Source organism: Coloeus monedula, assembly GCF_965178545.1.
Source record: "Coloeus monedula genome assembly, chromosome: 6".
NCBI classification, from domain to species: domain Eukaryota; kingdom Metazoa; phylum Chordata; class Aves; order Passeriformes; family Corvidae; genus Coloeus; species Coloeus monedula.
In genome coordinates this window covers 16,572,727-16,599,878 of record NC_138786.1, presented here as the reverse complement: position 1 = coordinate 16,599,878, position 27,152 = coordinate 16,572,727, and the positions used below count along the sequence as shown (strand labels likewise).

At 39.9% G+C, this 27,152-nt stretch overlaps 1 protein-coding gene across 1 annotated transcript in view; it reads left to right on the top strand.

The window, feature by feature from the left end:
- Nucleotides 1–27,152, top strand: part of KCNQ1 (potassium voltage-gated channel subfamily Q member 1) — a gene marked incomplete at its 5' end in the record, with an annotated part of 336,754 nt that overhangs the window by 33,162 nt on the left and 276,440 nt on the right. The window contains one exon of the mRNA XM_082283617.1: nucleotides 8,776–8,866. Coding sequence (XP_082139743.1) covers nucleotides 8,776–8,866 — 91 coding nt within the window. The remainder of the gene's footprint in view (nucleotides 1–8,775; nucleotides 8,867–27,152) is intronic.

Below are 27,152 nucleotides of genomic sequence, written 5' to 3'. Positions count from 1 at the left end.
TTGAATTGCTTTGTCAGATGAAGCTAACAAAGTCGTGTTCAGCCAGGCCAAACGGGTGAAACCATCGGAAGTAAATGGTGTTACTTGTTTAAAGAAATATTATGTATTAAGGAAAGTAATTATTGAAAGCATTTGTTCTAATAAAGAGTATTTTACTTAGAAAGATTTATTTAATTTAGGTTTGATAACAGCAAAGCAGAGGAACAGTCTAGTCTTGGCAATTTTCCAGAAGCTGTGCTTTATAGTCTGAGAACTTTTAGTAATTTTCTTTTAATATTTGGATACTAAATTACAGACCAACTGTATAAAACTCCAACTACAAAACAAGTTTTACTTGTATTGTGGCACTCAGTTACTAGGACATTTTTCCTCTTCCCCCATTAAAAGAACACAACTCCAGAACTGGCTGATAAAAAATGACATATTTTTCCCTAGTTAAGCCTGATGTAAAGAAAACTGCAAAAATTCTTCTGATTTCTAGTATTGGGTGATGCCCTTTTACTGCATGTGTGGACTCACCCCTTCCATGGCTGTCATGTTGCTGTGTTGGGGTTTCATGTTAATGATGAGGCACGTTGGAAGCTTGTTGTGAACTATCTGGGGAGTGCTGATAGATTTTCTGCAGTGCAGTGGTTCACATCTCTTGGTCATGCACTTGTTTTAAATGTATCATACTCATTTTCCACTTTCTTGCACAGTACCTATCATCTTTGTCCTCTTAATCAATGCCTGTTCTCAAAGGAACTAATACCTCATTGCAGGATGCAATAACTGTGCTTTTTGTGAGTAGTTAACCTTTCCTCTTGAAGCATCTTGACGTCTGGTTTGCATTTCTACTGCAATCATACCCTTTGCCAAGACCTTACAGGCCTTTCCTGCAATAATTCTGGTGCTGTATCCTAAATTACTTTTGATTCATTGTGTGCTTTGTGCTTTGGTACACTGCCTGTAATTTAAATCATTTTTACAGACTTTAACCTCCCAGGAGAGCCAGGTAAGTGTGAGAGAAGCCTTGCCTGTGTAGCTGTATAGTTAACCTATTTTTCGTAGTATCAGACTAGCCTGTATTGTATATGATCTTTCTTATACAATAAAGCTGCTTTCTCACACGGGAGCCAGAAGACAGCATTTCTTTGACAAGGAGTCGTGGAGCTGGTTAAAAATGATGGCATTGTTTCCTTCAGGAAGCTCCAACTATACTTTGCCTTAGGAGTTGGAACAAATACATATTAACAGGAAGCTCCATCTGATAGGCCTAAGCTGACACAAACAGAGCATTCACACTTGGTCTGTTGAAGGGTTTTTGATGGCAAGTGACAGCTGAGAACAGTGACCTGTCTACGAGCTTGACCTGTGTTGGACGTAACAGAGAGGAAGCGTGTGTTGGACAGGAAACTGCTGCAGCCCGTTCCTGGAGGGAATCATGCTTCTCTGCATGAATGCAAGTGTACTTCCCCTTCTGCTGGGCATCCTCCTGCCTCAGAGAAGCTGGAAGATGGGGAGGGGCTGTACCCCTCCTTCCTTCCCCTGCCTCAAAAACAAAACAGAAGAAGAGAAGACAAATCCTTAGAAGAAAACCATGCAAAGAGCCTGCATGGCCAGAGATTTAGACCCCTACTTTTAATTTTTTTTACTGGCCCTAAGGTATTTTCTTGTGTATTTGTTCTTTTTCAAACTTCTTGTCTTCAGGTATGGTTTGTGTAGGTTGCTGGTCTCCTAACTCCTTAAATCCTACAGTGATTTTTCTCCTTTTTTCATGCTAATGCATGAACAGCTACTGTAGGTGATGAAATTAGTGCATTATTAGAAGTGTTAAAGTTGGCTTAAGATACGGGCAAAGAGGAATTGAGTACAGGGCTCCTTCTTTCTAACAATGTACCTTCAGTAGACCATTCTCTTATAAACAAACTTCTATTTTTAATGGAGTAAGTGATGGAGGACCTCTGGTGTCCACCAGCTGGATAATTAAATTCTTATTTAGCTTTCTGTTAGTAGCCTGGCACTGTGCTCTGGTATTCCATAGTCATGACAGGATTAGTGTCTTTTGAGTAGTCAGTTTAGACTTGCTGAAGGGTTCAGCATAAGACCTAACATACTGGGTATTTACTTGCGTGAATTTCATTAAAGATGGAAGTTTTCTCTGCCTGGTGAAATCCTGCTTCTTTTTTAAAAAACAGCCCTGAGTTCCTCACCTTTAAAAGCACTGGTTGGTATTTGTACTTGACACTATACTTTGATGATGATCCCATAAAATAAATTACCATCCTGTATTAGCTTCCTAGCAATGCTGTTTATGTTCATAGACTTCTTTCTTCTCTTATTGTCAGCTGTCCTTTATTTTACAAGTTCTACCTGTTCCCCTTCTATTACCTTTTCTTAGTTTTTTTTCCTCAAGCAATTCCAAAATACCTTGAGTGAAAGAACAAAGACCTCGTGCCTCACTGCAGTAAGAATTACTTGATATGGGTTAGTTCTGAATGTTTTCTTGTTTGGTCTGGGGAAAGGACTATGCAGTACTGTGTGAGGTAGTCAGGGATTTATGTTGACTTGCAGAAATATAAACTTGTTGAAGTTTTTCATGGGGATTTTCCTGATGTAAATTAAGTAAGGAGTTACTTTGCTGGCATGGAATGCAGCAGAATGTATGACAAAATGAAAGCATCGTCAGTGTGTCTCTTACCTGAACTTGTCTGTCTAAAACCTCATTGCAGTAATTCTGTTTGTAACCTGGAAAGCTGCATGGAAATGTCCTTTTCTGATACCATTGACCTTTGAGTTCACAGTCTGAAAAGTGTCAGTATGTATAAGCCGTGGGGATGAAAGATGAAATAATGGTGCTGTCATATGTTTTAATGAACTAATGTGAACTGGATATGCAGCAGCATTATAGTTTACAAATTATGATGTTCGAGATAAGAATCTGCCCAAATTTAATCCGCACATTTGTGTTGTTCATTCTCAATGTCATTCTTCCAGTCCTTGTAAAGCTCTGTGCTTAGAGGAGGTTAAACTTTATATTACTTCATTTACTTATGAAACCTGTCACAGTTAGAAGCTTAAATGGCAAAAACAAGTTATTTACTCTGTAGGAAAAACCCTCAAACTAACAAAATCCCACAAAACAAAACCACCCTTGAGTTATAGGATAGATGACTGGTCATGTATGTTACTGAACACAGCTGTGCATTCAAAGAAAGACAATCCAGTTGTGTAAAAATAAGGGCAGAGCTTCAAGGAGGGGCCTTAGGTAGAGTGTTAAGCACATAGAAGCACACAAAAGACCTTTTCTTTTTTTTAAGAGTATTTCTTTTTTAGTTACAGTCATTTTCTCCAGTAGACAGAGGATGAACTGCAACTCATGCCAAACAAAAAAAGAGCACAGATCCAGCAGTTACCAGCTAAAATGATATTCTCTGTATGCAAGGGCACTGATAGTTGGATACCTTCAAGATTGATAGCTGTAATGAATAAAAGTGGTTAAAAACCCCAGACTTATGGTAGCTTGTAAATGACATTGAACAAGGAAAAACTCTGTCTTCCAGGCTGGTTAGAGCTCAAGTTCATATAAATTGAGCTGAACTTTGCATGTCCCTTCTCCTCTATTAAGTGTTTTTAAGGTTTCAGCTCAGTTTATAGCCTAATGACAACCTTTTCCTGGTTTATGGAAAGACTCCCACTGGGAGGGTGTAAGAAACACTGCAAGAAGGAATGAAATCTACCCACATTTTAGTGCTGGTTTTGATGATAACAGCTGCATGTGCATGAGACTGTATTAATCTGGTAAGTACTTCCAGCGTGTCTCATGCACCTTTTTAAAAATGTTCCTGGTCATATCACTGGACATATTTTATAAACCTTTATCAGTTCTCCTACCTGTGACATTCACTAAATGAGCATGGTTATCTCTCAGTAAGTGGTTTATTGTTCCTTTGATCATTCTACACATTGTTTCAACCCACAAAAAAGACATGCTAATGTTCAAAAATCATAGTTAAATATAGAAAAAACTCATCAGCTCAGGGCTGAAGGCTGCAGAGTGCTGATAGCTACCTATAATATGTCAAATTCCTGCAGCTGCCACTGAGGTCAGGGAAAAAGCCGTAGGTCTGTTCCGTAAGTCAAAATATATCCTAGAACAGTCAGAGAACATTAAATCTACCTTTAGCTCTTAATATATTTCCTATCTGTTGCTGAATACACCACATATGTTGGCTGGCCGTGTTCCCTTGTCTGCTGAATGATTCTTTTGTGGAAGTGCTCTGGCTTCTCAAACCTGTTTGAGACAAAAGCTTGCATGAATTGTCTGACTGACACAATGAAGCTAGACAAAATCTATTATTTATTAAATGTTTGCCCACATACACACACCTATGCAGACACTGCCTCGTGTAACCCTCTATACACCTGTGTCTGTGCTCATGCTTTTCTTACTAGAGGGTACTGTAGCACAGACACACATCCCAAATCTATTTACAGGCTTGGAATGTGCGTGAGCTCAAAGTGTGACTGGAGTGCTGCACGCTGGTGTTGTTTCATGCACGCCAAGAGCTCCACTTCTGGGTCTGGCTCCACCAGGTATGCTGTGCCTGGGAAAACTGAGTTGCAAAGACAACCAGAGAAACTGGCTTCGAGTAGAATAGTGCTGTCTGAGAGGACACAGGTTTCCTTGGACTAGTCTACCAAAAACTGAGTCCAGACAGAAAACATCTGCTGCTTTGTAATGTCCCCGCTGCTTTGACAGTGGTGGTGTGGTTTCACGTCAACAAGTACAGAGATGATCAGCCACTTGCAAAATTCTTGGTGTCAAAAAAGCATGGCACTGTTAAATGTGACTTAACCACAAAGCTATTTTTTAATGCTTCTTCTGATGCAGTATCTGTGACTTATCTATATGCAAGCAGATGCTACTTTGTAAGCTGGGAGAGACAATCTGAAAAACTTCACGGGCTATCTTCTCATCTCTAATGCTTGCTTGGCCCCACAGTAACAGAGTGAGATCAGAGCTGATGAGAGCCTGAACTTACCACTCTGCTTCCTTTCTTGAAGATGGTCACATTTGTGCATAGAGGGTAAACAAGAAGTGGGTTTCAGGAGATAAGACTGGTTTCCAGGAGATTAAGCCTTGTCTGACTGCTAGAGTTCAGCAGATTCCAGTGTTCTACTGACTGTGGCTCCTTTAGAGGAAAAATGTACTATACTGGAGTGGAGTCAGTTGCCCATTAGTTTGTCTGATACTTGCTGGCTGGATGAAGAGTTTACATGCTTAGCATCTGTATCAAGACAAGCAATTTTTTTTTGAAAATGTAGTAATAGCAATCACAGTAAAGTGATATTAAGAGTCATAAGGTTATTTTGTGAAAATTGAATTGTTTGCTTTTCTGAGGCTGGACAGTTGAGTTGTCCCAGGATGATTTTGGCATGAGCAAATTCAAGTTTGAGGCAGAGTCTGTCCCTGCAACTGTTGTTCGTAACTAACTCCTGTGGACTTGTCTGCTGCCTAGGCAGTAGCTGAGGATCTGTGTTCCACTTCTGGCTGAAGAAAGAGGAGATAACTGTCAAAAAAGAGAAAAAAAAAAGTGCCAAACTTCCTGTTCTCTATTTTACTGGTGCCTAACTCTCTTCTTATACTTCAGAGGTGGAGGAGGGAGCCACTAATACCAAAACAAAAACAGGGTAAGAGCTGAGTGTTGGAAGGCAGCAAACAGTAGGCTCATGGCAGAGGAGGACATAATGTATTTTTGTTTAATGTCTTAATTTTTCACCTTCTGTTCCTTATGTGCAATTGATCTAAGCAAAATAGCAATGCCAGTGTAACAGGGTGAGTAGCTCAGCTGTGGTGCTAGCATTGGCACCTTGTGTGTGTCATCTCTCTCATGCCAAAGAAACACACAAGAAGCAGCAGCGTCTGACCAAACATCTTTATTTTGACTGGCATAATGTGTATTTGTGGTTATGAAGGTGTCTCATGCATCAGCCTGGAAAGAGCACAGTAGTGAATTAAAGAGCTTTTCTGGGGGTGAAAAAAAAATTAATTGGTAAGACTGGAATGGGTCCATGTACATGAAAACCAGTAAAAGTAGGTAGTGGTGTGAACGGCATTTGATGCAGTTCTTATGTCAGCCATCAATTTCCCCAATAGGAAAAAGCAAAGAGATTTGGCAAATGATTGACCTTAAGTTTATGTTTTTGTCACTTTTTAACTTTGTGTTAGTTTAGGAAAAGGACAGAAATGGAATAGTCTTTGCTTTGTTGCCCTCTTGTGGTTTCATGTGTTGGCCGAGTTAAACTTTCTAACATGTCTACTACTATCAAGGGATCTAGTAAATATAAATTGGTACTGCTCATCCCTTGCAACTCATTGTTTGCTTTGAACTGGTAATTCTATGTATGTTGGACTTTGTATCCAGGGAGCCTCAGCTATCTCTGTGCAACTGAACCCATTTATGTTCACATTGTCATGTGTATTTTTCTTACGCAATTGTGAGAATATTGCAGACAGAAGGGCTGGACACTTAGGGAACATTTATGTTATGTTTCAAGTGACTGACTCACCTTTGTGTTCTCTGCCCTGTCTGCACAGCTTACTTGTGCTTAAGAATGTCAAATGTAGAGATACAGGGTAAAATGAGAAGACTTTAGAGATTAATCAAACACCCACATACTTATATTTTGCTTAGGTAAAAGTGTATTTTTATATGGGTTCTTTTATTGATACACGATAATCTCTATCCTATTAACTTAATTTAATTATGTATTTGATTTTTGTGCCTAATTACCTACAAACTTTCTCTCCACTATTTGGTAGTACAATCTCAAAGGTCAGATTTGATCTGAGAGCTCTTTTCCAACCTTAATGGTTCTGTGATTCTGGCATCATTTTTCTATGTGTACTTTGGACCTGCACAGACTGTATCTGAAAGCAATCGTTGAACAGTGTAGCATATGTCAACCTTAACTCAGTTTTCTTTTCTTGAGTACTTGGTCTTTCAAAAGATTCACCCAAATAAGTGCTCACTTATCCAGAGCCTCTACCTTCATTCGCACAAGCTCAGCTGAGTTATGCCAATCTGATGTTCTGGTTTAATACTTCTCTTGAGTTCAGTGTTATTCATTACCTCAATTCTTTTTTGTTGTGGGGTTTTTTGAGTTAAAAAAATGGTTGACTGTTTTAGAGATCTCTACCAGGGTGGGTGATTTAGTTACTGGATTTTGAAGCAAGTTTCAGCTGAGTGCAAAGGATTGGTGTTGCTTGTCTCAACAGAATTGTGAGAAACAGCCCTAACAACTAACTTTGTGTTTAAAAAGTGGATGTTTTCAGTCTTGTTGATTGCTGATGTCATGATTTAAAAGAAACATGCAGTTCTTTGGGAACTGGAAGCTGCCTATGCCTAGTGTGTAGTTGATAGCATCCAGTTTGGATCTTAAATTATTTTCTTCCCAAATGGATTATGTTCCTTTAGGGGAAGCAGCAGTCCTGTGGGTGGTGAGCACAGCTGAAGCTGCTCAGGGAAGAGGTTTGAAGGCAGAGGCTGCAGGGCTGGGCAGTCTTGCTCCCCAGATGGGGAAAGAGGATTTCTGGGATTTCTACAGACAGTTGGGCTGTTTCCTGCAACTCCCTGGTGGCTGTCCCAGATCTTGTGCTGGGAACCAGGACCCCCTCCCTAAAGACAAGTGTGTGTTTGCAGCCCCAAAAGCCAACGGCATCCTGGGCTGCATCAAAAGCACCATGGGCAGCAGGCTGGGGAGGGGATGCTGCTCTGGTGAGACCCCACCTGCAGTGCTGCATCCAGCTCTGGGGTCCCAGCACAGGAAGGACATGGACCTGCTGGAGTGAGTCCAGAGGAGGGCCACTGAGATGATCAGAGGGATGGAGCATCTCCCCTATGAGGAAAGTCTAAGAGAATTTGCATTGTTCAGCCTAGAAAAGAGAAGGCTTTGGGGTGACCTAATTGTGGCCTTCCAGTGCCTGAAGGAAGCCCACAAGAAAGATGGGAGAGGGACATGGCATGTAGTGACAGGACAAGGGGGATGGCTTCATACTGAAAGAGATATTAGGATATTAGATATTAGGAAAAAGATTCTTGTGAGTATGGTGAGGCACTGCACAGGTTGCCCGTAGAAGCTGTGGATGTCCCATCCCTGGCAGTGTTCAAGGCCAGTTTGGATGGGGCTCTGAGTAACCTGGTTTAGTGGTAGGTGACTCTGCCCATGGCATACGTTTGGAACTAGGTGGAATCAGACCTAGGTTGTGTTTCAAATGCCAAATGTCAAAGTTCATTTAATTGGGCCCTTTTAGGAATCAGTTATAAAAGACAGTATAGGCAGAGCCTGTTAAACTGTGGCTTAGCTGTGATTTTTTTTTTTTTTTTCAGTTTATTGGACTTTGGAACAGCAAAAAGGCATATATCTGAAATATGTTTGGGGATTGTGTGGTGATTCAACCATAGTAATCCTTACAATGGGAAAAAGCAGGGAATGATGTTTTCACGAGGGGCCCGGAAACAGCAAGTCTTAGAGGTAGGCTAAAGATAGCGTTACCATGTGGTTTCACTTGATAATGTCCAACCCAAAACCTTAGTGTCTGAAGTGAAATAAACTATGCAACAGGAAGCAGGATCATGCAAAAGTTACCAGCTGTGTTTTGGGATAATCCAAAACCAATGACATTTCAGTGTAAGCAGATGATTTGTGATGGCATAATTATCTGTTCTCCCTATAGGTTCTTTTTACACTGCATTACATTATTTTCATTTTTTGATTTCTTTTTATTTACAGCTTCCTTATTGTGCTGATATGCCTTATCTTCAGCGTGCTTTCTACAATTGAGCAGTATGCAGCTCTTGCTACAGGGACATTATTTTGGATGGTATGTATGTGGACATGAATATGATTGATGTGTGTTTGTTCTTAATGTGCAAATTCTGATCTCCTGAGCTAACACCATATCAAGCAGAATGTTCCTTGTGATTTCATTGACAACAGACTTTTCTGCTTTCCCCTCATGAGTCTCTAAAGCCACAGAAACGCCAAAAGTCATGGTAGCCCAAAAATGAAGTGGTCCCCTCTGTGGCCTTATACTGAGGACATCTGCGGTGTGTCCAATACATAACAGCTATTCTAATTAAACTCGAATCCCTCCTATTGCTTGGGTTAATCCTTTTTTCGGCCATGCTGAGGACCAGACACCTGGCCATAGCAGGGGAATAAAGTAAGTGGAAGTCCTTTCATTTAGTTGGTGTCATATCCACCTTTGTTTCAAAAGTGGAGAACTCCTGTATGTTCATTGACTTCAAGATAACTTGCTCTACCTGTCTTACACTCTTTCCCTTCAACAGAGAAAATGCAGTCACCATGTTTATAGTACACCAGTGCTGCAACATAATTGTATCAACAAATGCTTCGGGAGTGTTATTGTCCTGCCAGCTCCAGTTTCATTGGAGAGCCTTAGTTTTGAGGTTGGAGAGGCACAATTTTAAATGTGCAAAATTTTATAAATTTGTTGTACCTTGCTAGTGGGATTATCCCCTGCTAAATCATTGATTTCTTTGTATTTGTAAATACCATTATTTAACTTGTGGAAACACTGGCACTCTGTTGAGAAAATGATAGCTAGGAATTTTAAATATTTGTTCAAAACAGGTATTGTAGCAATGCTCCAGTAATATCATTATGTATATTACCACTATTAACATGAAAAAGCTCACTGAAGACCCCCATCAATTATAATATTTTTTTTCTGTTTATCTATTAATTCTGCTGAGGTTCTATACCTAATATGAATGCTGTAAGAATAAGAATATAGCATGTTAAATTTAGTGTCAATCACACTATTTCTATATGAAGTGCCTTCATTCCTGGTATATTATTTTTAACTAACTTGTAAGCTGTTTGAACTCTTAGGTGTAACGTAAGAGTTACATAAGAGTTAGTGCCAGCTAAGAGGATCCATACATTGATTTCTGCATTCAGTACCTTTATTTTTTTCTTTTTTTTTTCTTTCTTTTGTGGTTTGGAGTTTCTTTTTGTACATATTTAAGTTGTTTTGGGTTCTTCACTCCATAACTAGTAGGGTTTTTAATCCATAACTTCTGCCAGTGTCTGTGATGAATTTAACTTCTGGTAATGTCTCACTCATTTTTGCACTATATCATAGTATTTTACATGTGTGTTGTCTCGGTGAAACAACTTCTAGTGGCGACATAACTAGTAAGGTTTCATTCCCTGTCCCCACCCTGTGAAATCATGGAGCTTGTTTTTGTTTGTTCATCCTGTGTGCAGCGTGTGTTGCCTGTATCTGGGTAATACAGGCAGTGTAAGGTGCATGCAAAGCATTCAGGATTACACACAGTGTGTAATGGATTGTGTATTTCTACTGTTCTGTTTTATCTTGCTCCCTAAGTAGTGAGAGAATCAGTGAATGGTGTATCAGTGTTCTTGTTCTACATAGTGAAAAAAACTGTGGTTAATTCCTAAAATTGAAGTGCTGCTGTCATGGTTTTTACGGGAAATAAGCAGTTGTCTGTTTGTTTGGTATTGGCACAGTCTGATACTGTTTTCTTAAAGGATTAACTGTGGTAACTGATGAAACCTGTGGGTGTTAGGGAGAGCCATCAGTCCAAAGCAGTAAATGAGCCAATGTGCTCTCTGCTCTGTGCAGTTTGTGGGAGTTGTGTTCCAAGGAGTTGTGGCATCTTGAAACACAAATACAAATGTCAGACTCTCATTCCTGCTGGCGTCTACCTAGTGAAATTTTCTATTGTTTCTTATTCCTTAAGAGATATTTCTTTGACTTTAGGATAGCATTACAAGTTGTTGGAAATACATGTAACTGAATTCTTAGGGGGGATTTAATCACAAAGGGCTGGTTGAAGGGGACTGCAAAAGGAAGGAAGTAAAATAAAGTGTAACAGCATGTAGGGATTAAGGCACAAAACAGGAAAAGACAGAGTGCAAGTTTCCAAACCAAGTGGTGCTGTAAGGAGGAATGAAAGCTTAGGAGAGCACTCTTTCTACTGCTCTGTGGCAGGAGTTAATGTCTTTTTTGTGTCTATAGAAGGATTTTTAATTATTTGACAATAATTAAATGATAATAATGACAATATGATTTTTATTTGGAGCCAGACAATTCAAGTGGGTAACATTGTCATTGTCAGTGAGCAAAGGGAGGGCAAGCAACTTGATTAACAAATTAACACTAAGTGAGAGAGAGGTCAAAGGAGCAGCAGTGTACCAGCAACCTGCCAGGAGTATGGGAATCCTGAAGATGGCTTTATCTTGGGCTTAACTGGGCAGTGAAAATGGAGAAACTTTGGCCATGTAGAGTTTGTGGTTAGAGACCTCAAGTAATCCCATGAAAGCTGAGTTGCATGGCATTGAAGATATGTATTGGGAAAAGAACTGAATCTGTTCCTCCTGACTGGAAAACTAATTAAACAAGACCATTTAAAGCGCTCACAATTAATAGCTATACTGTTTTATTTCCTCCAAATAGCCAAAGTATTTGGTTCTGACCCTGTAAAAGGTCTGAGCAACTACATAATTTCAGCAGGTAGTCTTTTTGAAAGTAGGGAGCCTAGTCACATTGAAGTTACAGATAGAAGCTGAATGTGCCCTTTCTTATGAAAAAGAATTTCATGCTTCACTAATATAGTCATACAAGATATTACAATAATATGAAAATAAAAGCTAAAAAAGTTGTTGATATTATATGTATATATTATTTTGATTTTATTCTGGAGCTGCTTGTCTTAAAATACCACCTCCCACAGCACGAAACAGATGATGTTATGCTATCAATAATTTTAAAGCATTAAAACCCACTTCTATTTCTCATAAAAGCAAGAAAAACGCAAGCTTAACATTGGAAAAATAAACAAGGGCAAGTTTATATGTGTTCCAAGTGGTGTTCCAGATTTAGACAAAAAGCTTACAATTAGCTGCTGAATCTTTCTCTACTTGTCACCACACTTCACAAGGCAAAGAGCCTTGATGAAAGCTATACCTAAATGCAGTTGTAATGGGAGATTAGGAGAGAATTGGCCTTTTGTTCGTTTCCAGAATGCAGTGAAAACTGTTTAAATTTGCATGTGTTTATTTTCTCTTTTTTTCACTAGATGGTGCTGTCGGAGGGGTTTGACTCCAGTTAGTCGTTGGCACTTGCCCAGCGTGAGCTGGAGTCTGAGCCAAGACTGTGAAAGCATCATCATTTTGAAGAGTCCTGTGTACACTTGGCCCGTGTAAAATAGTGGTGCGGGAGAGCTTTTGCCATGACTCATAAAGAGAATGCGGTGTATCTGTGTAAAAATTGATTTTGAGACTACAATGTCTAAACTATGGAAAAAAGTAGTGCAGAGATGTATGTTCCCAGAGAGGCCATATTTTTCTTTTATTTTCATAAGCAAGGATTTTATGGTGCCAGAACACAGCAGAATGCTGTTATCTCAGCATGATCTAAGAAAATCCAAGTGCCTGATCCAAGAGGATTAAATATTCTGCTGAACCAAGGGATATTTAGTGTGCCTGAAAAAGCTATTTTCTGGTAGGAATCTCATTTCAATATTGATTCCAACCAAATAAAAAGGAAAAAAAAAAAAAAAGCTGTATTTTTATAATGAAGATATAAGCTCTTTCCAGCTTTGTTTTGAGTTCATTTTCTACTTTAGCATACTTCTTACTGAAGAGATTAAACAATATTTAAACTTTAAAAGATACAAATGGAGATAAAAAGGCAACGGTTTTGGTTTATTAGCATTTACTTTATTAGCATTGAAATTATTCATACAATTATGAGAAACTGGCACAGAGTCCAGGCCCATAGGAAATCTAGTTTATATTGCTTTTTTTTAAATATAATGTTTTGTTCTGAGTAGAAACCTTGGTTTTTGTTTGCTGGAGTGTTCTGTGGGTCTTGTGAGAAAGAAAAATGAAAATACCTACAGCTTTTGCTTCTGAAGCACAGAGAATGCACAGTTCAAAGGAGTTCCAGCATTTTTCTTTCCTGATTATCTTCCTTGCTTAAGAAGGCCAGAATACAGACTCACAATCTGCATTGGTGCATTTTTCATCCTTTTGAAAAATTAAATGGATTTAATATCTGTAAAGGATGCCTGGTGATAGCTCTGCAGACTGATCTAGTCTACAGACTCTGAACAACTGTAGCTGAGAAAGAGAAAAATTTGTCTTTGTAATCTCAGCAATGTCCCCTGGTCTGACCCAAAGTGAGGCCAGCTGGTGTAGAAGATGTGTCTAGTGGATTTATGGTCTTTAATGCTTTTCCTTTGTTGGACCTGCAGAAAGACCTGTCCAGGGAGTCACTCACTGCAGCCTTTCCTTTCTGTCACTCCACTGACAGCTGAAGTGGAGAATCCCAGCTTTCAGTCAAAGCTGGCTTCTTTACATTTTAGTTTGTAGGAACAAGGCCAGCTGTGAGTGATTTGAAGGCTCAGAAAACATGATTAGAAATTAAAATCAGTAACAGTATAAGGAGCAGCTGGAACAGGGATCTTGCCCTGAATCTGTACCCAGGTGTTTCTGGCTGCACTTCAGCCCCTGATTGTGATGTTTATGGCTGAGCTGTGCTGGCAGATAACGTGAGTGCTTCTAATCTGCCTCACTGCAAAATCAGCTGCCTTGGTTTGAAATGTTGCTGGTAGTAAGATCTTAACTTGTTCCAGCTGTTCTCAAAGCAATCCCTTGTCAACTCCCCTGGCCTGCAGAGGAGAGTTGTGTTTAATGTAAATGTGATGTTAAAAGGATTTAATTCATTTGGTTCAGAAGGTTGCATGAACATGCTTAAATTCTGCTTTATGTCCATTCCGAGCAGGTCAAAGGGAGCCAAATCAGATGCTTCTAAAGTGGAAATAAGGCTGTCTGTTAGGGACAGCTGAACCAAATTCATGAAATAGTTGTTTTTTTATTACAAAAAAAAAAAATTAAAGACAAGCCTCTTGCTCTGGTTTGGTGTAGATGAAATCTGAGTTAAGGAGGAATGCAAGGGAGGAATGAAGAGGTGATATGGAATGAAAGCATGCTAAGACCAGTAAGGGAGAGATGAGCTGGTTTTGTTTTGACTTGTGCTAAAAATCGAACACATGTAGAAGGGCGCTGGAGCTTCCCCTTAAAATCTGCAGAGGGCAGCATTACACTGCGCTGTGCTCTCCTGGGTGGCTGGTTCTGACCTTGGACGGTGTCCTGAACTAGATAAAAATACATTTTGGAAGAAGTGAACTCTTAATAAAGAAATGTTTTTTCACATGGGCTTGGGGAATTTTATACGAGTAATTAGCAACGATAATTTGTGGAGAGAGAGATGAGAGAGAAGGGCCATGTAAACATTGGTGCCAGAGCAAACTCTGGCAACTTTGTGGTGGTAGCCACAAAATTCATGCTGTTTGGTCTACTTTATTGCTCATCATGTGGATGGCTTCTAGAAAAAAGAAAGAGAACAATTAAAGCTTTCGGTGAAATGAATTGGGCAAGTGTTTGCATGGAGGAGAAAGGAAAAAGTTTTTAAACTCATTAATACATGGAAAGACTTCCAATGTGTTATGCCCTGCCAGGTATGCTCTTGGTATTGTTAGATGTTTCCTATTCAGCTGGGATAAAATAAAAAGTTTATTTGTCTAAATTTCTCTAAAGTTACCACCAAGAATGACCTTTAGATGTATGTGACAAGAATAAGCAGCAATTTTTATGGAAAAATCCCACACCTCTTTTTACATGTATCCCATACATTTAATCTAGAAGGTCCAAACACCGTGGGTTTGAATTCTTGTTTTAGTCTGCTGCAATGGAGTGGCTTGGATGTAGAAAATTGATTACTTCTGTTTCTGCCTTTCCTAAGAACTTGGAAAAGAAAAATCCTTTTCCTGGGATTTCTGTACCTGGAGTTCTGTGGTGGCATAACTGAACACTGTCATTTAAAATAAAGTCTGCAACTACATCACTGTGCATGAAGGAATCAGAATTCAACATTTATCCCCATTGGGATGAGAAGTACCAGGCATTTGTTGGGACTCAGACTCTGAAGACTAAGACAGGCTCTGGGAAGAGCAACCTTCCTTGAGCTCAGGGTGGGGCTGGTGACAGATTGTGGGCCAGCACAAGCTACTGGTGATGGATTGGTGCCGTCTGCTGGCTGCTTGGTGGCCCACATGATCTGACATGGTGATCTCCCTCCCTGGCAGCGCGGGGGTCTTTGCCAGAGACAGAAATGAGCAGGGTGCCACGTTATCCTTTGGCACAGAGCAAGCGTCCCAGATTGTCGTATATGAGAAATGCAGTAATGTGAAAGTTTTCAGGAAACATTGCTTTTAAATTGTATGTAGGGTTTTGATAAGTAGGGGATATGTTCTCTGGAGTTACTAGTTTTTCACCTGTTCTCAAGAGCTCGTGTTTGCTCTCATAAGTCACACAGCAGACCAGTGGTTTGTTTCTTTATTTTTAAGAATAGGTACATTCCAATAAATTTTGTTCAAAGGTGCAGCTAAGAAAATGCCATCACTGAAAAAGGCATGTTTCAGTCACAGTTGTATTTATTACTCACTTTCGTCAAGCTTCCTACTTAAGGGTTAAAGTTTGACTCAACTTTTCTGGGGTGTAAATCCATGTCAGACTTGAAACATTTGCTTGGTAAACTCCAAAAGAAACATAGTATACGTGTTTTCTTTGAAATGATACGTATTTCTAGTTATTTATTATTTTAGTAAACAAGCGGAGTAATACAAATTCCATCTTGGAAAAAGAATTTAAAACTGTGGAATACTGGTGCACGGTATAGCCAAGCAGTGAAAAGAAAGATTTTTAAATTTAGGGTTTATCTGGATTAGTGTGTAATGTTTGCAGTGACAGGTGTTTCCTTTATGCTTTGCCCAAATGTCTGGAAAGTAGTTTGTCATTAAGTGCTACATTCAGTGTGTATCTCAATTTCAGTATAACTGGAGGGTCTCTGGCTTTGTTAGGTCCTTGTTTTCACATCTGACCTCAGCCAGCTGGAGTCTATTGTTTTAAGCGTAGTGTAACAGCTGACATAACATAACGGATATCAAGCCGAAAAACTGAAACACTGCAGCAAACTGAGGCAGAGGGAAGGGGAAAGGGAGAAGCTGGGAGGAGAGACAGGGGCAAAACTAGTTTCATGGTTCAAAGTGGAAGCTTGCTGGCTTGTTTTCCCAGGGGGAATTAGCTAGGAAATAATGGGATGAGTCTGTTGAAGTTCTATTTGCAATTGATTACATATGATAGACTACTGAGACAGGTTTGAATTTGCCAGCTGTCACTAGCTGGTGGCTCCTTGAATGGCTTTAAGTGGCCCTTGGTAGGCAAAACTGGAATAAACTCTGCAGGTGTGGTGTAATTGTAGTGCAGAAAAGCACTTAGAAGACTGGAGGTTCCAGGAATTAGTAGAGAGAAAATAACTTAAATTGAATGCATTAACAACTTTATTTTGCGATGTTGTGTTAAATGGGTTCAATTAACTGGCTAAAAACCCAAAATCAATTGGATTTTTGGGTGCCTTTCTTTTCCTTGGCAGTTTCTAAACTAAACTTCTATGAGTTTGTTTTCTAAAAAGCTTTGTTATTTTGTTTCTTGACTCCTGTGTTTGACAGGAGGAAAGTGCATCTCGGCACTGAGTGCTAACTGCTCTTGGAAGGGGAATGAGTAAATGAATATCCTGCTAGAAATTTGCTAGGCCGTGAAAAAAGTGACAAATATCTGACTTGGTGCTCAGATAGAGAAAAACAGCATAGGGAGAATACTCTTATTTCTTCATAGGTGTCTATATATATGCTTCTTTGCAAACATATTTTTATATAAAACATTTCTTTTTTCAGCAATGATTTGAAAACAAAATACTTCTAGCTGGATTTCGTTTGTATTGAGTAGAGCCTCTGGCAGTTCTGCCCTATTGAGAGTTTATTCCATGGCTTTAGACGAGGGGGGGAAAAAAGGCTGGACTGTATGGTGGTTGTTTTTCCTTTTAAATGTATATGGGCAGAGGCAACTAAATTATGTTCTACATTTATAAGTGAAGTTTTTATGGCATGAGACTTGCAGTTGTGCAGTGTGTTTAACTTTGTGTGTATGAGTCGTCATCATGACTTCAGTGAAGCTTCCTGTGTGCATAAATATTAACAGGATCAGGATGTAATGGGAAAGATTTCTTCAACAGAGTCTGCTTGTACTTAGGGGTAACCTAGGAAGTATGAGTTTGATTTATGTAACTGCAAACTGTATTTATCTCACATTTAATGTTTTAAATGTATTTTTATCTAATTTACTTTTATTTTGGTACTATAAAAAATGTCATCATGACTGAAGCGTGAGTTGTGTTAAACTTGTCTTGCACAAAGAGTTTCTAGGATTGCTCCTGTTGTACTGTGGGGCCCAATTCTACTTTATCTCAGTAATCAGAAAGGCCTTGTGAAAATTTATTAGAGCTGTTGATTCAGTGGCTAGTAGTACTTAGCATGGGCATTTACACTTTATCTCAGCTTATAAAATAAATTAGTTTAATTTTGGAGCTCAGAACATGCTGTTTGTACTGAGCTGCTGGAGAAGTCTTGATAGCTCAGAGAGCTGCCACGTACTGCATTTTCTCTTCCGTGTTCGTGGCATGTCCTGTGCCTTGGGAGCAAACAAGGATGGGTGCCCATGTGCCCTGGTAGCCACAGCAGTCAGAGACTCTGCAGCAGAGCAAGTTCTGTAGGGTTCTGAGTTGCCTCTAGGGACGAAATATTAGGATAAATGTCCTAAAAGCTCTGCACTGCTCAGCTGTCCCTGTTGATCACTGATTTCAGGGGCCTGTACCTTAGTGCATCATTTACATCAGATATTTCCACCTACCCCATTGACCATGAGCATATTTTTAAGGTGATGGGGAACCAAGAGCTGTTATTAGCTCTCAGAAACAGCTGGACTTTGAAGAACTAACAAAATAACCAAAATGCCTGTTTTCACACCCAGTCTGTGAAAGCAAGCTATGTGCTGCTTCACTTTGATGGTTTCCCTTATGCTAATGACACTGAGGCTGACCTCTTTTTTCCTCCAGCATGTTGTTAACATCCTTATTAAGGTACATTTCAGAAACACTCCTTTTTGTTGTTGTTTCTGTCAGCTTGACAGGATGTGTTTACACGTGGAACGCATGCAAAAGGAGTTGATTTACTCATCCTTTATTCCTCTGCAGCTGTTCCCCAGATCAAGGTGAGAAAGGGTGTCTGCTGTAGAGGTAATTTGTCTATTCCATGGTTCCCTGCAGCACGGGTGGGTGCAATGCATTTAGATGCTGTTTTGGCTGCAGTATTGCAGAACAGTTCTAAATCGGATTGCGTGCGTATGATGACTGACCTCCATCTGGCCCACAGGCAGGGAGCTTGACAGCTACCTTCTAGGAGCTGCTCCAAGTCATTGATTTAGTATATGGAGCTCAGAATGAGTTATACTTAGTGGCCAAAGCTGGGGGAAGGGGAGGAGAGAAAATTAAATATTTACTAATCTTAGTTCTGTAATGCCTTCCAAACACAAAAGTGCTTAACCTCGCAGCATTCTTGGGAGGTGAATATTAGCAGTTTTATGTTTAAAATTGGGTGATCCATAGCTTTTCCACTCTAAGTTGTGAGATAAATCCTTCAGAGAACCCAGGCTGTACTTTCAAGAGAGGGTTTCAGCCTACATAAACTGGCACTGCCACCTGAAGAAATGATCCTGCTGCTCCATTCCTTCTGCCAACACAAGCATTTATGCAGCTATGTTGTCAATTGCCTTGGAGAACCCAGATGGGTTCAAATTAACCTTTTCTTTGGCCAGATGAGATTGCTTCTTTTGGCAACAGTGCTGGCTTAAACTGTTTGTGGAACTGTAGAGTAAGATTTGTTAGATTTTGATAGTTAAAAGTGTGATGGAAACTTTATCTGCAACACAATTTACAAGCAGACTTGTGTGTTATTTTTTTGAGAAAGGACATTATTGTTGTTTCCATTACAGCCCATTCCAAAGGCCCTGCCTGTAAGATCAAGTACACCTAGCAGAGTGGGGAGCCACATGCTCTAAAAGGTAGCTCCTAGCCTCATAGACCTTGCAGCCTTAAAAGCCAAAGTGGTTGAAGAGGTGAGGGGAAGGAAGTTCTGAGTGGGCTCTTGCACAGCCAGGCACTGAGGCAGAGAAAACACGACTTCCAGAATTCCCAGCTTTGGCCTGCTCCAAGCATTCTGGTTCTGTGATGGGCCTCAGCAGTCACAACACTGAAAAAGAAAATGTATTTAACTTCTCATCTAATTTCTTAACTTAGAACTGTGAAGGGTTTGAGTTGGGATTTTTTTTTGCCCCACAAAAGCTGAGATTTTGGCCCTGATTTTACACACTGAAGTTTGTGTCTCTCATGTATTGATTTGACTGAATAATTAATTAAGTAGCATTTTATGTTTACTTTTCATCTGTTTTGCCACAGGACAGCTTGACTGCTGATTGAGGCCAGCTTGGCTGAGATTAAATTTATCCTACAGGTCTAGGCCTGCCTACCATAATCCAGGGCTGGTTATTGAACCCGAGTTGGCAGCTAGGCCATCTCTACAAACAAAAGCTATTTAGTTCAAACCCAGCTAGAACAGGCAGGGTGTAGAACATGCAGAAGCATGTCTCTCTGGAAGAGCTTAAGAATCACTCATCTGTGAGCTCTTTGCTGCAGCCCCTCCATGGGATGTACCAGTGCCCGGAGTTGGACTGTACTGTGTTCACTTTCACAGCCTGCTGCAGTGCCCAGCTGCTCCAGAAACCCTTTATGTTTTTGCCACCAAAGAGGGTTAAACTTAATGTGGTTGTAACAAAGAGGGCAAAGAGCACTTCCAGAACAGGTTACCGTTGTTCAGCTTTGTGGGTGGTAATCTCCAAGATGAGAAGGGCAGGAATGAGCAGCAGGGTGGGGTAGTATCTTCAATCTCTTTCTGTCTTTGAAGTGATGGTAGGCACGTGGTTGCACATGTCAGTGTAGCCCAGTTCCACAGGGTATAATTGTACTATTATGTCATTGTTATTATTAATACAATAACAGGCACATTTGGGGTTGAATCACTGGAATTGTTTTGATAAAAAAAACCAAAACCCACATAACCAAACCCTACTCCCCCCCACATAAGTCTACACAGAATACTAAATATGTGTGTAGAATAGTCTCAAAACAGCAATTTACCTCACAGATTTCTAGCATGTGTGTTTCTATATATATTAATATATATGGATATAAAAATTTTAAAAAGCTCCTTGGATATGAGTGGGATTTTGCAGGAGCAATGACACGTGTTTTCATACTTGCATGTTAGGAGCCAGCTCATTAGTAAAACAGTTAAATATTTAACCACCATGAGTCATGCACCTTTTTAAAACAAATAGAGTTAAAAAGGATGTAAAGAAATAATTCTCCCCTTGCTCCTAATTCTGAGCTGGCTTAGGGAGTTGCTATCTCATCTGCAAGGAAAAAAAAAAATCAAGAAAATTAGGGGTAGTGTTCTGACTTTATGGAAGTCAACTTTACAATGGTATGTGCTTACAAATACATTTGTGATACAATGGGTAAGGTGGAGGGAATAGACCTGGGATCTTGTAGACCTTTTAAGCAGTAGAAGTTTGCAGCAGTAATTAAAATTAGTAACTTTGTGAACAGAGACCAATATTTATATTTTGGTAACAGAACTAGGAAACTCCATGCTACGATGTAGAAAAAATGCTTTCAAGTAGTATAGCAATAATGTGAAATTTCATTTTCTCTTCTTAATTGATTATGTCAGGTTAATGGCCAATGAGAGTCAGAGGTGAGAAGCTCAGGCATGCATCAAGTCACACAAAAATGTGTCCATTCTGTCAAACAATTCCCAAAACAAGCAGGCAGTCTGTCAATCTTTACTTTCTCAAGGTCAACAAACCATGGTACTGAAATGCTAGTAAAGAACTTAAGAGAAATTCTGATTAGGACAATCTCCTGTTTCATTAGTTGGTTTGACTTTTGGAAAGCATCTAAACTCTGGTTTCTAAGTGTTCAGACACAAGGGACTGTTAGCTTTCACATCCCAGGCAACTTCATTTATTTTGTAGGTTATGTGCACGGGTGTTTCTGTCTTTAAAACCAAGTCATATCTTCACAGATGTGTAATGAGCACTTGCAGCTGTGCTCTGGGCTGCATCCAGAGCAGTGTGGCCAGCAGGTCGAGGGAGGGGATGCTGCCCCTCTACTCTGCTCTGGTGAGAGCTCACCTGCAGTGCTGCATCCAGCTTTGGGGTCCCCAGCAGAGGAAGGGCATGGATCTGTTGGAACGAGTCCAAGAAGATGATCAGAAGGATTGAACACCTTCCCTATGAGGAAAAGCTGAGAGAACTAGTTCTGTTCAGCCTGGAAAAAAGAAGGCTTCAAGGTGACCTAATTGTGGCCTTGAAGGAAGCCTACAGCAAAGATGGAGAGAGACTATTTACAAGAGCATGTAGTGACAGGACATGGTGGAATGGCCTCAAACTGAAGGAGAGTAGGTTTAGATTGGATATTAGGAAGAAGTTCTTTACTGTGAGGGTGGTGAGGCACTTAAATGGGTTGCCCATAGAAGTTGTGGATGCCCCATCCTTGGGAGTCTTCAAAGCCAGGTTGAATGGGGCTCTGAGCAACCTGGTCTAGTGGAAGGTGTTCTGCCCATCGCAGGTAGATTGGAATGAGATGATCTTTAACATCCGTTCCAACCCAAACCATTCTGTGATTCTATGATCTGTACTTAAACTGCTGATTTCTTCTGGTTTTGTGTCTGTAACTAGCTTTCACTTGGAAAGCAGAGACTAGTGTTTGTAAATATAGAAGGTAAAAAGTTTTCTTTTGGTTACTTTCTCCCTGCAGCATTGCTAGTGCTTTTTGTTAGGAAGAGGGAATCAATGATTACTCAGAAAAATATTCTCTGGCACTTTAAGTCTCTATTAAGTAGAGTCGGGTAGCAGTCTTTTAAATGTAACAGCTCCTCAGCTCTGTAGTTTCTGTAGATTTCCCACAAATGTGTGAATCATTGCTACTTACATCTGGTAGGGTGAATGTCTGGAAAATAGCAGGTGAGAAGCGGGAGATTCTGCTGCCACGCCTCTTGGATCATAGAGCAGCATAAAAGTGCAGGACAGCATCACAAATAGTCTTGGTGTTATGGAGAGAACAAGGAGGCAAGCAGGAGAAACATCTTTCTGATGACAGTTACCTGAGTAACCTGAGTTGTCTGGTCCTTGAAACAGCTGTTTCTTTCTCCTTGCTCCCCAATTTGGTTGAGGCATTGATGAAGTTGCTAATAGGTATTTAATTTTCCCTACTGTTTAAGGGAGATGTTGAGTTAGAGCTTTTTCACTTAGCAAAACTATTTGCTTTAGAGAGTTGGTACAAGGTGATGATACTGTCAGTGAAACCTTTTGTGCAAAGGTGTAAGAGGTGGAGGAAGAAATACCAGGTGGCTTGGATGAGGGATGAAGTGTCACTTCGGTTTATCCATTACCTCTTCGAACAGGGACTTCCTGAGTATTATAATGTCTTAATGAATTGCAAATTTCATTGTGTAACTGTGTCTTCTGTCATTCTTTCCCTAGCTTGAACTTAAAAATCATTACTGACTGAAGCAGTCTACAAGGCATAGAGAATTCAAACACACAGAAAGCCAATGTCAATTAAAACTTGGGGGAGCTTGTATTGCCTTCCTGAATGTTCTCTAGGCTCTCATTCACAATACAACTTTGCTTGCCTGTCAGCTTTTTAAAATTTAAATGTCTTCTAATCACTTGTATATAAATTTTAATCCCAACCCTTATCTTAAAGGGCTCCAGGACACAAGGTATTGTGAACATTTTAAAACAAAAATGAAAATTGAACCAGTATGGGGAATTCTTTAGAACTGCTACTGGTTTTCTTACTTGTTATTAGTCCTAGACATAAGGCTGAAAACAGTCAGTAAAAATCCTGGAAAATATTTTTGTTTCTATCTCTTCATTTGTTTTCTTTCCCAGTTAGATACCTTTCACGTGCCATGGGACCAGGAGGAAAAACAATGGGAGCTGACTGACCAGCATAGCGGAAGTGATAGACAGAACAAAGAAGGCTTCTTATTTGTAATCTCTTAGGTTTTTATTCATCTCAATTCATAACAGAGGAAATCAATAATTTTCAGTTGCTTTGGTAAAGTAGTATTAGGTCAAAATCAAGCAGTTCTTTTTTTACAAATGAGCTTACTGTAATGTTCCCGCCTATAAGGCTAAAGTTTCAAAGCAGTGTGCTTTTTACTTTGATTTATTTATTGTCAGTAGCTTATCAGGCCTTTGTTTGAATTAGGAGCCATTGTGGGCGGCCAGAAATTGCACTTTATGTAATATGGTCTATCTGTCACTTAGTGTCAGTTCCCTAACAGTGATGCTAACACATTCCGACTTTAGCATCTGGACCTTGCACTTGAGTTTTCAGCTATGAGGTAGGGTCTAATGTTTCAGTGCTTCCATGTAGTCCCTCCCTAGCTATTTCCCATCTGTGTATGACTGTCCCACTTCCCTAGGGGTCAGTCACTGGTTCTGCCAATGTCACCAGACAAGCCTTTTCCCAAGAGAAATTTTGTTTAAACTGTATCACATGTTAAACTGTGCCAGACTACTGGATTCATTGTCTTCACCTCAAAAGTCAGGAAAGCGATAATAAAGCAGAAAGTTGTGGGATTACGTTTGAGCTTGTCTCTGAGATGAATATATAGCTTTTTATTTCATGGGCCAATTCCAACAAAAGCAGTTCTCCAGTCTCCTTTAATGATTTAAAAAAGAAAGGCCAAAGTATGGAAAGAGAAGATGTGATGGCAGGAAAGACAAAGAACAAGCATTAGAGTCTACGGCTGGGTTCTCACCCTCCCTGGCAAAGTCAGTTCTTGAAAGAAAAATCTGTAATAGTTAATGTACTAAGTGTTACTAAAATTTGCAATCTGCCTTCTCTCTCCTGTAGAGATGGCTCTCAGGCTTTTCTAGGAATGTACCTGTACTTATTTCATGGTTTCTTAGCTGGAGAAGACCTTGGAGGAAAGCAGGCAAGCCTGCCTTTGAGCAAGAGAAAAATTCACACATCTCCATCCTGGGCTTCCTGTGACCTTCCAAGAACATGCTTCTGTGATTGCTGCACCTATTTCATGTGCTCCTTGTGGTGCCTGGGAGTTGGCTGTAAATGAGGGCCCCTTTGTGGTTTGGGCCCAAACATAATATGGAGACTTAAGTATTGAAGGATAAAAGCAGTAGGTGGCTGGACTGACTGAAGGACACTTCCCCAGATCTGTGCTCATTTTGTACCTCACAAATTTCCTGTTGGTAATGGATGGAAGTCCAAACCATCAAATAAACAGGGTATCTCTTCTCATATGCCCTCCTTCTTTTTTCTTCTGAATTGGCTTCTTATTTTAGGTATTAATTCAGAAGCTGCAAAGCTCAACTAGAGCCAATGAGCAGGAAGCTTAGCCCGGAGCAGTACCTCCTCTGTCTCTTGAGCAAGTAGCAGCAGGGGAATGAAACTTCCCTCAAAACATCTGGCAGAGCTGAGCTGTGCCAGTACATCCTTCCTCCCCCAGGGAAGATGACTGACTTCTAGGGTGGGGCCAGATCAAAAGGAAGGTGCAGGGAAACGGAAACAGGGGTGAAAAGGGATGCCAGAATGTTTAAAACATAGCTGCTGCATCTGTCTAGTGAGTGGTCTAGCTCCTGTTTGTGGAATAAATTTCATGAAAGATGCACTTATTTATGTTAGCCTGTGATATGTAGGCCTAGACCAACTGGCATGTTTTAAGAGGTTGGGAAAGAAAAAGAGACCAAGGTATTTTGCTTGCACATTTTTGCTAGAAGGTAATTTAGTCTAAAATTCTTTGAAGTAAAATAAACATTATATTTTAAGTAGCTGAAGGCATTTACTATGTTTGCAAAGACCTTTGCTCTTTGCAGTCTGGTTTGAGGAGATTTGTTTTTGTCTAAAAGAAACAAAAATATTTGTGAGCTTGCTTTTGACTCCTGGACCACCACTTACGGGTGAGGTGGAATTGTAAAAAACTTCATTTTAATGTGAGTCCAAAGGAGAGAGACACTGCTAGTAGAGTGGCCTGGAAAAGCTACATTAAACTCTTTCTTTCAGGATTTGCTTTGAAGAATGATGGGTTGTATTTGTTCCGATTTCCCTCCCTGTGGTGCTACTGCTTGGATTGGCACTAAGAGCAGCCTTGATGCAGGTGCTGTTTGGAGAGGTTACCCTCATGAGCCTAAACAGCTTGACTGCCTCTGTGGCTTGGGAGCTGTCCCTGAAAGTCTCATGTGTGATTGTCATCACCTGACATTTGGAGCACCTTTCAGATCTTTGAAACATTCAGTAGTCCTGCACTGTGAATTCTGTGTTCATCTTGTGTAATTAACTCTGCTGGCAGGGACAGACTGATCATTAGCAGTGGAAACCCTGTAAAACATGACAAACCTTGAAGTCTGTTGAAAAGCAGCATTTTTAGCTCATTTTGTTATAATCTTCCCTGCCTGCTGTACCATGAATATATGTGGACCAGACCTGACAATGCATTTGTAAGCCCGAAATGTCAGTATCTGCTGCACTGTTGTTAAGTTCACAGATACAAAGGTTTTACTTATAATTCAAAAGATGAGCTATAGATGTTGATTCCCTACATGGGAAGGGTTCTTAAATCCAGGTTTGGTACCTAATGGTTCTATTTTTCAGCGCAATTCAAGTAAGGTTGTGGCCTTTTGTGGAGCTGCGGAGTTCACCGAACTATTGCTGCTCTCTGATTTGGAGCAGCATTACTGCCAATTCAGAGTAAAGAACAGTGTTTTCATTCTTCTACATAAAAAATGTGTAAAATGACAGAAACAATGTGTGATGAATTGACCATAGCCCCCATTCCTTTTTCCCCAGCCCCTCTGGCAGGGAGGCAGCAGAAAATTTTGGAGTGAGTTTAGCCTTGGAAGAAGGGAGGGGTGACTGGAAAGTGTTTCAAGATTTGGTTTTGTTTCTCATTATCCTGCTCTAATTTGATTGGTAATAAATCGAACTAATTTCCCCAAGTGGACTCTGTTTTGCCCAATACAGTAACTGGTTTGGTTGATCTCTCTCTGTCCTTATCTCAACCCATGAATCTTCTGTTAAGATTTTTCTCTCCCTGACCAACTGAGGGAGTGATAGAGTGGCTTTGATGGACACCTGGTGTCCAGCCAGGGTCAAACCACCCCTATAGGTTATGTAATAAAGTCAGAAAACACCTTGAAGTGTGGGAATGTGATTCTGGTGTACAGATAAACACCATATGAAAAACCAAACCAACCCCTCTTCAAAAAACTTGACCTCAAGAAAACAAGCCACACAGAAGCCAGGAAAACCTACTCTGATGTGAAATGCTTGATTTTCTGGTAATAAAAACTAAAGTAAAAATTTAAAATGTACTCAAATAGGTTTTGCCAAATAGCAACAAGCATGCATGAGTTTTTTTACTGTCTTCTGAATTATTTATAAGGGAAAACACTTAGATCCCAGTTTTGCCACTAAATCTTTCAAAAAAGAAAAAAAAACACATAGGAAAGGTTTGTGTACATGAGAGAATTTTGCTTGCTTATGTTGTTAGAGCTTGGTTTTGCTCTTTGACTGTAAGGTTATGTTTAAAAGCTACATTCTTCTGGCATCTACTGAGGTTATGTTCTTCAGAACTCTTTATATGGGCTAAAATAAGCAGTAGTAGTTAAATAAATATGGCACAGTCAAAGCAAATGCTTTGATCAAGTATTGTTGACAAATGCACTGTTATGGAAAGCTTTAAATAACATGTTTTATTTCTGTCTTGCTGTAGAGCATGGCATTAGATGAATCAAAACAGGTGGATTTTAAAAGTAATATGCATGTTTTAGAAACTGGTGATTAATCAAGAATTACAGTAGTGCAATGTATATGTCTTTTAGTAAGTGCATTTAAAAACACATTTGGTAATAAATACATCATTTAGGTACATAACCAAACAATTTAAGGAAAAGTTTAAGAGAAGTGATGACATTGCCTAATGTTTTGTATGGATATTGAACCTAGCTACTTATTCCTGTTTGGATAGAGATTTCAGTGTCTCAAGCACCTGTACACTGCAACCTTCTGC